This window comes from Erinaceus europaeus, chromosome 13, assembly GCF_950295315.1.
Source record: "Erinaceus europaeus chromosome 13, mEriEur2.1, whole genome shotgun sequence".
Lineage (NCBI taxonomy): Eukaryota > Metazoa > Chordata > Mammalia > Eulipotyphla > Erinaceidae > Erinaceus > Erinaceus europaeus.
In genome coordinates, this window is record NC_080174.1 from 75,560,181 (window position 1) to 75,572,402 (window position 12,222).

Here is a 12,222-nt window from a genome sequence, read left to right on the forward strand (position 1 = left end):
TCCATGAGAACTGAATAGTACTAAACATAGTGGTGGGAAGACTTCTCTGCTACTTTCCTCTCTCACAAATTTAACTGGGGCATCTGATCTTGGATTCCCTGCTCTTGGGTCAAGATTTACACATTCCTCTCATGCCAATGGATTTGAATTAAATTATACTTCTGACTTTCTTGGTTATCTGATGGCACAAGATTCAGCTTCTCAGTCTCCATAATCAATTGAGTCAACAGTCTTTATACAAATATTATATAACCCAACAACTATGGACAATTACAGTTTGACAGAGGGACCCAGAACATTAAAAAAGTGCTCAGTTGGGTTTAAATGTATAGAAAAATGAAAGTAAGTACTACATATTGCCATGCACAAAAGTAAACTACAGATGGGTTAAAAACTTGAACATTAGACCAGAGAACATTAAATACATAGCAAAAAATGCTGGTGGAACCCTCAGTAACATTTACTTCAGAAGTGGTTTTTAAGAATTGAGTCCAACAGCAAGGAAACAAAGCAAAACATACAAACAACATCAACAAACCAACAGGATTGCATAAAATCTACTCCAAAATATCCAACAGATGAGTGGCTAAGAAAGTTGTCATATATATACACGATGGAATAATACTCAGCTATTGAGAATGATAAAGTCACCTTCTTCACATCATCTTGGATGGAGCTTAAAAGAACCATGTTAAGTGAGATGAGTCAGAAGGCAAAGAATGAATATGGGATGGTCTCACTTATAGGCAGAACTTAAAAACAAGAACAGAAAGGGGAAACACAAAATAAAACTTGGGCTCGGTTTGGTATATTACACAAAGCAAATGATTCAAGGGAAGAAGGAAAGAAGAGAGGAGTGGGAGTAAGGGGGCTTTCAGGACCTGGAACATGATGATGTAAAAGGTCCTAAGTCGGTGAGAATGTTTTACAGACACTTATCATGATAAGATAAAAAAACTGTACCCATATATCCACAACTATACTAAAAGCCATTAATCTCCCAATAAAAAATTATTTCAAGACACCAAGGACAGCTCAAAATCAGAAAGACCGTTATTGTAATTAATTACCTGGAGACAATAAGAGGGGAAATAGTATTGTAATAGGTGCTAAAAACGTGCTATGCATACAAAATTTTAACTAGATTAACCTCCAGCAATATACTTACAGATGAACTATAACAAAGAGTTAATATCTCAACTATACAGGGTACTCCTCCAATAGGAAGAAGACAAACCCACGGAAAGCTTAACAAAAAGATTTGCTAGACATCACAGAAGAGAAAAATCGAATATCTTGCAAAAGTTAACTCAATGCTTCACAATAAACATGGAAATTGAATAAAAAGTGAAAGGAACCAAGGATTAACAAAAGTATATGATGAGCTAAAAGAACTCAGCAGAACAACTAAAAACATGGGGAGAGGCTATGAACAGAATCTTTATCAAAGAGGATATACAGATGACTGAAACAGAAAATGAAAGATTCATATGAAAAAAATTCTATGAATTTATTTCAGATAATTGCAAATAAAGCCAACAAGATGCTATTCGGCACCTGTGAGAATGTCACATATCAGAAAGAACAGAAACAATAAATAGCGGTGAGAATGTGGGGAAAAGAAACACTTCTACACAGCTGGTAGGAATGTAAATTGATTCAACTCCTGTGGAGAGTGCCTGGAGATAGCTCATAATATTAAAATTACATCTATCATTCAATGGACCTAGTCCCTGTCATAGGGTCTGTTATAAAGAACACAAGATAACTGATCCAAAAAGATCTGGTAACTTCTAAGTTCACAGCAGCACATTTTGTAATAGTGCAAAGATGGAAGCAACCCAGATTCTCAGTGAGAAATGAATGGTTAAGAGAGTTGTGTTATATATATCTTCTAATATATATATTAGAATACTTACTCAGCTATTAAAACTGAAACCATCTCCTTTGACCCAACACACCTTGGGTAAGACTTGAAGGAATCATCTTTAGTGAAATCAACCAGAAAAGGAAAATGAATACCAGACAATCTTACTTATAGGTGGAACTTAAACAAGGAATGAAAAGCAAAACACAGGATGAAAAGTTGGACTAGATGTAAGGGGAAGTTGCATGACCAGTGAAGTAGGGCTGCAGCTGTCTCTCTCCCTCTGTCACTCCCTTCCTCTCAATTTTTCTCTGTCTATCCAATTAAAAAGAAAATGGATCAGTGGATTCATCATGTAGGCACCAAGTCCCAGGAATAATACTTGAGCTAAAACTTCCTATTGCAGAAGTTTCAGGAAAAAAAATTCCTTCTCTTTTCCCTTATTTAGGGAGATTCAGTTCAGCACAGTAGAACTTCAGGGTCACCATCATGAGGATCCTGCTTTGCTACTTACTGGTCAGTCAAAACAGGTCTGTGCCAGTCTTCCTGATCTGAAACATGTTGACTCAAGGAATTTAAAAAGTAATCTCTAATGGTTTTGGTCTGAAGGATAGATGAACAATTAAAAGCATGTGTTGGTTTTTGTTATTTAGAACTCAGCCTTAACTTTAGGAAGTTGTACTCTTTTTTTTTTTTTTTTTTCCTCCAGGGTTATTGCTGGGCTCGGTGCCTGCACCATGAATCCACCGCTCCTGGAGGCCATTTTTCCCCCTTTTTGTTGCCCTAGTTGTTGCAGCCTCGTTGTGGTTATTATTGCCATTGTTGACGTTGCTTTGTTGTTGGATAGGACAGAGAGAAATGGAGAGCGGAGGGGAAGACAGAGAGAGAGGGGAGAGAAAGATAGACACGTGCAGACCTGCTTCACCGCCGAACGGGGATCCTTACGCCGGTCCCTGCACTTTGCGCCACGCACGTGCGCTTAACCCACTGCGCCACCGCCCGACTCCCAGGAAGTTGTACTCTTGTACTGAAAACCAATAATGTCCCAACCACTGAAAATATCTTAATATTAGTGATGATAGAAATAACAAATCATCTAGAAGTTGCCTTAAATTATTTTCTCATTTTCACATTCCATGCTTTACATTGACTGCTGGCTTTCCTACCAAATCTGTCTTGATATATCATATCATATCATATCATATCATATCACATTATACCAGAACACTTCTCAGCCCTGATTTATGGTAGTACAGGAGACTGAACCTGGGACTTTGGAGCCCCAGGCATGAGAGTCTCTTTACATAAACATTATGGTATCTACCCCTGCTTGAATAAATTTATTTATCCTTATTTTCACCACCTCGTCTATGTCAAGTTAGTTAACTTCTCTGTGACTTGGTTTCCTTACCTATAAAATGGACTATCCTCTACTACTAAGGATTTTTTTTACAAATGGAATCATACAAAGAGCTTACAACTCACCCAACAGGAATGCGGGATGATCATCTACTGGCTACGGAAGAAGGGCAAACGCTAGAAGAAGAATCTACCACTTACCTAGGTATTTATCGGGACCACTGACAAATGTGTGGCCCACTGCAGATTAAAAACAAACTCAATCAAGGATCTTGTATACCAATACTGTAAAATTTGATTGCCATCCTACTCTGCTCTCAGCCTGGGCTTGTGGCTTCCTTTGATAAATAGGTTGTTAGCAAACAAGACATAGCAGAGACTTGAAGAATGCTTGTGCCATCCACCTTGCTTTGCTTGACTGCTGTTATTGCAAAGAGGACTTCCTGGGTTAGCTTGCTCAAAAATGATTGATAGTGCTAACTCAATTCTTCCTATTTGTCCCGGACATGGCAATCCTGTTTTAACCAACTGAAAACTGACTCTCAGATACATAAGCAACCCCAGTCAATATTAGCAAAACTGCCTAGATAGTATTTGGTTAACTGCTAACATATGAGCAAGCTCAGCCCAGTCCCCATCAGCTGAACCACATACTCATTCATGGAGAATGTTGTGAAGTTTTGCTATTTGTTATACAGTATTAATGGAGCAATAGACACTAGTGAATTTTCTGCGAAGACTTCTCTAACCTTATTTAGAAAAACAACCACTACCTCAATCATGTAATCTGTGAATCTTGTATTTTCCTCTATTCTAATATAATCTATAGTTATAAACATTTAGTGAATACATAGGCTGTATAGTTAATGGTTTTCATATTTGACTCTCAATCAAATATTGACCATTTTGAAGACAGGAACATCTTTGTGAGAAAGGTGAGACTTCACAGTCAATATAGTTTGGATATACTTATTGGTACTACCACTATGGAAAACAACATGGCAGTTCCCCTACTATACTCTCCATCAATCCCACCAATAGCTATTGGTGTGAAGGAATTGAACAAGATCACAGAGAAGTATCCGTAGACTGAAGCAGTTGTTTAGAATATCCAAGATGGGAAGAACCTAAATGTTGACCCTTTAATGAGTGGAAAAACAGTCTGACATATATCTCAGCATTACACAGCCACCATGTAGAAGGAAGCACTGCTGTTCATGAAAACATGGATTGACATTTAGAGCAATCTAAGATAAATCAGACAATAGACAAATACTGAATGATCTCAGTTACATGGGGAATCCACAGACTGAACTTAGAATATATAATGGTGTTTTTTAGGGGGTGAAGGATGGTGGCATGGGGCAATTTTTGTTTAAAAGTACCAGGTTTCAATTAATTGATACATTCTGGAAATCTACTGTGCATTATAGTGCATAGAGTGAAAAATATTGTATGCGAAACTTCAAAGTTTCTTTTTTTGCCACTAGTGTTATTGCTGAAGCTGGGTGCCCACCCTGATGAACCCACCACTATTCCCTCCCCAAGGTGGTTTTCCTTTTTTTTTTTTTTTATTTTTTTATCCTTTTCTTTCTTTTCTTAAATAGGACAGGGAGAAATCAAGAGGGGAAAGGGAGACAGAAAAAGAGACACCTGCAGACCTGCTTCATCACTTGTGAGGCATATACCCTGCAGGTGCAGAGCAGGGGCTCAAACCCAGATTCTTATGTATGATAACTGGATGTGCTACTGCCTGGCTTCCTAATTTCAAAATTTCTAAGAAACTCGACCTTAACTATTTTAAGCACAGACAATAATATGAAGTGATAATGGTGTTAGCTTACCTATTGTCATAGTCATACTGCAATGTATAGATGTATTAAATCAAAATATGCACATGTCATACACACATATTACATGTATATCAATTATACATTAACTAAAAAAATAAGTTTGGGAAAACCTGGGTTGGAATTATGGGTTTTCAAGTAATTCTGAAATCAAGCTATAAAATGAGGACAGTGGTAACGACTTTGCAGCTTTTTGGAGCCAATTGACAACCACTAGCTCAATGATGGTAGCCCAAAGCCTCAGTATTTGACTGACTGAATTAATGAACTGGCATTTCATGGCTGACTGCTATATTCGGTGTATCCCACAAAGAAGGCTCTTTGTTTCATTACCAATTCCTAACACCACCGCAACTGAACAGGGCATTCCATAGCTTCTCATTCAACACATTACCATGGAAATGGATGCTTCCCTTTAGTGAAACCACCTGTATAAGGAATAAAAGTATCTCTGAGGATCATCTTTGCAATTTAACAGCATAGTAGCCAAGTGCAGTTTATGTAATCTCTGGATTAAAACAAAAGCTGCACTTCGTTACTGATGAATCTATTCTTCTTGCAATCCTGAGGAATTCACATTCTTGAGCTTACTGCCTACATTTGAGCAGACTTAGCAGTCTTGTTGATGGGGTACATTCCCTCACAAGTAAACACACACTCACCTCTCTGGAGGCAGGGAAGACTTTTCCACAGCAGCTGCAAAAGCAAGAAGCAGAGTGATAGAAGCAGCATTAGTAGCAGTGGTAGTAGTTTGAGAAGGTAAGTCATGCTCATGCAAGAATCTAGCCCCCAAGACAAAATATGGAGCAACGACTGTGACCCAACCTCGCCCCTCCTCCATGCTCACTCCTGGTACCCAGGGAAATGGCCCCTGCATTGCTACACCCACCCAGATTTTATGACTCTTATATATGAACACAACCTCTTGTTTTAGACTTTGAGCTCTTCAGGGACAGGAATTTATATGGAGTTAGCTCTTAATATTACATACCTGTTACAGAGCTAAACAAAGAGTACAGCTCTCAATGCATGTTTGGAAAATAATATTGCCTTTGCTTAACAACACCTAGTGGTGTTCCAAGCACTATATTTTTTTATAATTTTTATTTGCTATTCATAGCTTGTTACAAGATTGTAAGATTACACTGTATGATTTTATACCACACCTATCACCAAAGTTCTGTATCCCCCCACCTTCCCAAAAATAATCACCACAGTTCTCACAAGCCTTACATGTAGTTTGTTTGCTTGTATATATATTTTGCTAAGTTCATGTAAATCAAATATCTAGATTCCACCTGAGTGAAACCACCTGGTAGTTGTCTTTCTTCTCTTGCCTTATTCTCTAAACATAATGATCTCCAGCTCCACCCATCTTGTCCCAAAGGACACAATATCATCTTTTTTTTTATTGCAGGGCGGTATTCCATGGAATATATATCCCATAACTTTTTCTTTTTCTTCCTTTTTTTTTAACCAGAGCACTACTCAGCTCTGGCTTATGGTGGTGCGAGGGATTGAACCTGGGACTTTGGAGCCTCAGGCATGAGAGTCTCTTTGCGTAACCATTATGTTATCTACCCTACCCTATCATAACTTCTTTAGACAGTCATCTGATGATGGACATTTAGGATGCTTCTAGTTTTTGGCTACTATCAAGCACTGTTCAAACTTTCTTCCTGCCACATCTCATTTATTCTCACAATAGTCCTATCTGGTTAAGTGGAAGCCCCATTTGCAGGTAAGGAGACTGAGGCAGAGAGAATAACATCCCCAAAGTTCAATAGCTACTGAGTGGACAACCTAAGACATTTTATTGTGACTTTCATTTTATTGTGAAAGATTTTCATTTTATTGTGAAAGATTTTCACTGTGGGGGCCGAGTGGTGGCACACCTGGCTGAGTGCACATGTTACAAGGCGCCAAGGAACCAGGTTTGAGCCCCTGGTCCCCATCTGCAGAGGGAAGGCTTTGCCAGTGGTGAAGTAGTGTTGCAGGTGTCTCTCAGTCTTTCTCCCTCTCTGTCACACCCTTCCCTCTTGGATTTCTGGATGTCTCATCCAGTAAATAAAGATAATTAAAAAATCAAATATCTTTAAAAAACAAAGATTTGCACTGTGCTCTCTGACAATCATTTTCTTCAGAAAGATGGCTTGAGATCTCTGTTATTTACTGCTTATGAAAGTCATTCTTCACCTTCTCTGATATGGATGCGGTGGTTATACTATTGATGTGACCTTGATTTATTCATGTTCACTTTTCTTTCAGAATAAACTTTCAGACTTACTGTAGTGGTTCTTAAAAAGAAAAAAAAAAAAAAACTAAACAGGAACTAAACAGGTAAAATCTCAGCCCTTCAACCAGCAAGCTGTTCTAACAAGTTCTCTAGGCAATTCCAACACACATTTACTTTTAAGAACCAATTGGACATTTAACCGTGAGGTTTTTCTGAAGCTATTAAATGAATAGTTGAAGATTCAATTAGTTCTCTTAGGCAGGTACTCATGATCTACAGGTGCTTGTGGCTACAGGAAAGTAGAAGTTAGCACAGCACCACACGGCATCACAAAGTGCATGCTCACCTCCTGTTTCTATAGAGCAAATAAGTAAACGTGTTTAAATATCAACAATATCAGATTGAGGTGGACATAGAGAGGAGGGGGGCATTCCTTAACAGAGAAGAAGGCTCTGGGGATGTATCTCAGTGGTAAAATACACGGTTTAAAATGTAGGAAGTCCTACCTTTGATGCCCCACACCCAGAAAGAAAAAAAATAAAAAATAAAAAGGAGAGTTAGAAGACACAGAACAGCCCAAATGAAGCCTGCAAGGATGTTTCAGTTACTGGTAGGATAGGGTGGGGGTGGGGCAGAGTGGGAGACTTTCAATTAATCATGGAAGGCAGATCAGAGTCCTGAGGGACACCCATAAAGATCCATAGTTCAAGTTTACACTGACTTTCCTCCCTGTGCATTGCCCCTCCCCCACCCCCAGCCTCCTGCCCATCTACTGCAGTGGTTGTGTTGACAGCACATGTTTTGTAAGAAGCACAAAGGCTTTACTGCCTTCCCTGCTAGGCTGCTTTTCATTTTCTTCCTCTTGGACAGATTCCCAGTGATCAAATGCAGTGCTCTCAGGGGAAGTGGGCTGGCCCAGGAGAGATAAGGGGCCAATGCTCGTAGATCTGTCATTTCATGGGCAAGCTGCCACAGCCCTTGTGTGAGAATAAGCAGTGATGGCTGTCCAGCCCAATGGAAAGGCAGTTCTGCATTGTCACCTGGGAGAGGAAGGAGATATGGGAGAGGAGGGGCATGGGGCATGCAGGCACTCCTTCCCCAAGGCCTAAGGGGCCAGTTGAGATGGGGGTGGGGACTGGGCATTCCCTTACCTTCTCTGGGAGTCTTGGGAAGAGTAGCCCACTGCCTCTGGAAGGCACAGAGGTTCACCACTGGGGGCTTGGGTGGCTTGGCAGGAGGAGGACCCAGGGATTCCACAGAAGGCAATGGCTTTGTTTTGGGAAGCTGATGATGCCTGACAGCTGGCTGCTTTTCTAAACACAAAGAGTTCAAAAATTAGATTATTACAACCCTCCCCTCCCCCTTTTTTCCCCTAAGCATTAATCACAGAGCCTATTTGCAAGGAAATGAATGGTGACTATTTTCCAAAATGATTCTTGAAATAATTATGATGGGCAAATAAAAATGGAGTTTGAGGACTTGAATTGGTACCTGGGCACCTGCGAATATAGTATCCAAAAATTTCTCAGGAGAATCTCAACTTTATACATTTTACCCTTTTCTATGCATAAGCTAAAAGTCAAAGATTACATATGGCAATCATGTCTCCTACGCTTAAAAACAAGTACACTATCTAATAGAGTTCCTTGATTTTTGGATTCTATTATACAGTTGATTCCTTGGTGTAAAGAAGTGTTCAGAATAGTCATTTAGTCAATAGCCAAACCCACTGGAGACTTAAAACCTAATGTAACTGCAGTTTCACTTTCAAAAGTTAAAAAGTGTTAAGGATTAATCTTGAATTTCTTGGTCATTGTCATTGAGATAATGTGTATGATAAGATCTCCCTGCCTTCCCATGATATAGGTGGTTTTACTTGAAAAAAAAACTTTCAATTTTATTATTGATTTAATATTGATTTACAAAATTACATGTCAGCAAGAGTATAATTCCACACCACCAGAGTTCTGAATCCCCAATCCCTTCACTGCAAGCCACATCAGTTCTCCTAAGGTTGCAGACAGGGGTTAACTATAATCTCTACAACTATCTGTCTACATTTGTACGTAACTTCTCCCCTTTTCTTCCAGGTTCAGTCCTCTCTTCCCCTCCAAGACACTCATGACACCACATCCAAATGTCCCTCCCATTTCCTCCTCTCTCCCTGGTTCCTGATGGAGCCAGGGTTCAGAACCCTCTTACCCTCTTCCTCCTATCACTTCTCCCCCACTGGAGTTATAGATCAAAATTCTTTTTGGGGATGCAGAAGATAGGAGTTCTGGCTTCTGTAATTGCTTCTCTGCTGGACATGGGCATTGGCAGGTTGATCCATACCCCTGGCCTGTTTCTACCTTTCCCAAGTGGAATAGAGGACTCTCTTTTTCTGACTATAAAAACTTTCCCTTGTATACAATTCCTGGGTACCCCTTTCTACTTGCTAGATTAGATGCTTTCCAATTCATTAACTGCTTGAGAAAGTAAATTAAAAGTTCAAATTTATATTGATGTACCTGGTTTTTTTTTTAAAAAAATTATGTATTTATTTAGGATAAAGATAATGAAGTTGAGAGGAAGAGGGAGTAGGGAGAGAGGTAAGAAGTGAGACACTTTCAGTCCTGTGTCACCATTTGTGAAGCTTCCCTGCAGATGGAGACTAGGGGCTTGAACCTGGGTCTTTGAACACCATAATATGTGTATTGAGCCAGGTGCACCACTGCCAAGGCCCAAGACTTAGTTTTTTATGAATGATAAAATTGAAGAACTTGGCTTGTGTCTCAGATATATCTGTGAGATGTTCCTCAAACTCTGCTGACTTCTGCAAACAAGGAGGGGGTTTTCCCTCTTACCCTATTCTCAGGGTTTATGCCATTAAGTTCCAAAGTCTCAGGGTTGGGTGGTGGCACATCTGATTGAGTGCACTTGTAGCAATGTAAAAGGACCCAGGTTTGAGACCCTGGTCCCCATCTGCAGTGAGAAGGCATTACAAGTGGTAAAGTAGTGTTGCAGGCGTCTTTCTGTCTCTTTCCTTCTGTATTTTTCCCTTCCCTATTTATTTCTGGCTGTCTCTATCCAATAAATAAATAAAGATAATAAAAAAATCAAAAACGAAGATCCAAAGTTTCTCTCTACTAAGGTTTTAAGCTGAAAGAGTAGAAATTGCTGTCTTTAATTAATGAGGAGATCGACAAATCCCTGATTAAGGAGGAGAATGACAAATCCCTGATTAAGTTCCTAATATTTATCAGGCCCTATGATACAGAATTCACAGTTTTTCTCATTTAATCCTCTGATTTCTAGGTAGGTATTTTGACTTTTCTCCTTTCCATCTATCTTTCTCCCACTCATCTTTCCTTCCTTCCTTCCCTGTTCCTTTATTGGCAACTTTACTATATTCCAGGAATTTAGCTGAGGACAGATTTAAGAATGAGAACTCTTCTGGCCTCAGGAGTTTTCATTCTAATAGTAGCAGCTTTTAGATAAACACGAAAATAGTTATAGAGGTCTAGGTGGAAGAAAACCGGATAAAAAGTATATGAATTGCAGGTGGTGAAATAGTAGTTTTCAAAAGAAGAGAAAGAAAAGATTTATCAGGGAACAATACCTTTGAACTTATAAAACAGCTTTCTAGGGAAAAGGACAAGTATAATATCCCCCCAAAATAACAGTCTGTTAAAAACAAACAAACAAAAAACCCCAGAAGTCCAGTTATCTGCTGGCTAAGGATTATTTAGCTGGGAAAGAGAATCAGGAGATGGGCCAGGTGGTGGTGCACCTGGTTAAGCACACACACTACACTGCAAAGCCCCAGGTTCAAGCCCATGGTCCCCACTTATAGGGTGGGAGCTTCATGAGAGGTGAAGCAGAGCTGAACATGTCTCTGTCTCTCTCTCTCACTCCCTCTTTGCCCCCCCCCAATTACTCTCTATCTCTATCCAATAATAAATAAATAAATATAGAAAGGAGTTAAGTCAAAATATAAGGAGGGGGCAGGAGAAGCAAGTCATGAAATAATAGTAAGTAGTTTAGGTGCTATTCTAAATGCAAAGAGAAATTGTATGGATTGTCATTAGGGGATCCAAGCATCCCCTCATATATTCATTCATTCATTCACTCATTCATCACTCATTCATTCATTCTATATTTTTTGGACCTATACAATCTGGCCTTGTTGTTCTAGGTGCTAGTGACATAGTGGTAAAGAAGAAAAGTTCTATACTTCTGTGATTCATATTACACTGAAGCAAACAAATAAATGGAAGAGGATAAAGAGTGATGAGATATGTGTGTGGCTTCTGTAGACAGTGGTCCACCAGGTCCACTGAGACAGAACATGTGACACTGAGCAGACTCTAAAGTGAGAAAGTGAGACACCAAGACCTGAGGAAGTGTTTTCCATGCAGAGATTACCTAGGGCAAAGACCCCTGGGTGGGTGGAACCAACTTAGTATTTTTAAGGTACACCAAAGAAGACTGGTGTGATGAAAGAAAGGGTAAGACAGATAGATCAAGACCAAATCACATGAGTCATGGGAATATTGTTGGAGATGAAAATGAGCACAGGCAGTGATGTGGTCTGGTTTACACTTTAGACGACCATTCTGCATCCTGGGGCTGGGGCTAGGGAGGAAACAACCCAGGTGCCCAACAACAGATGGATGGCTGAAAAAGCTGTTGTATATATATACAACGGAATACTACACAGCTATTAAGAATAATGAACCTACCTTCTCTGATCCATCTTGAATGGAGCTAGAAGGAATTATGTTAAGTGAGCTAAGTCAGAAAGACAAAGACAAATATGGATGATCCCACTCATAAACAGAAGTTGAGAAAGAAGAACAGAAAGGGAAACTCAAAGCAAGATATGACTGAGTTTGGAGTAGGGCACCAAAGTAAAAATCTCTGAGTTG

General features: G+C 39.5%; 1 protein-coding gene across 2 annotated transcripts in view; it reads right to left on the reverse strand.

Annotated features, from left to right (window-relative positions):
* Window positions 1-12,222, reverse strand: part of FYB2 (FYN binding protein 2) — a 104,489-nt gene that overhangs the window by 48,533 nt on the left and 43,734 nt on the right. For both annotated transcript variants that reach the window (XM_060206269.1, XM_060206268.1), the window contains exons 3-4: window positions 8,464-8,625; window positions 5,739-5,772 (exon numbers count right to left, since the gene is read on the reverse strand). In XM_060206269.1, the coding sequence (XP_060062252.1) occupies window positions 5,739-5,772; window positions 8,464-8,625 (196 nt within the window). The remainder of the gene's footprint in view (window positions 1-5,738; window positions 5,773-8,463; window positions 8,626-12,222) is intronic.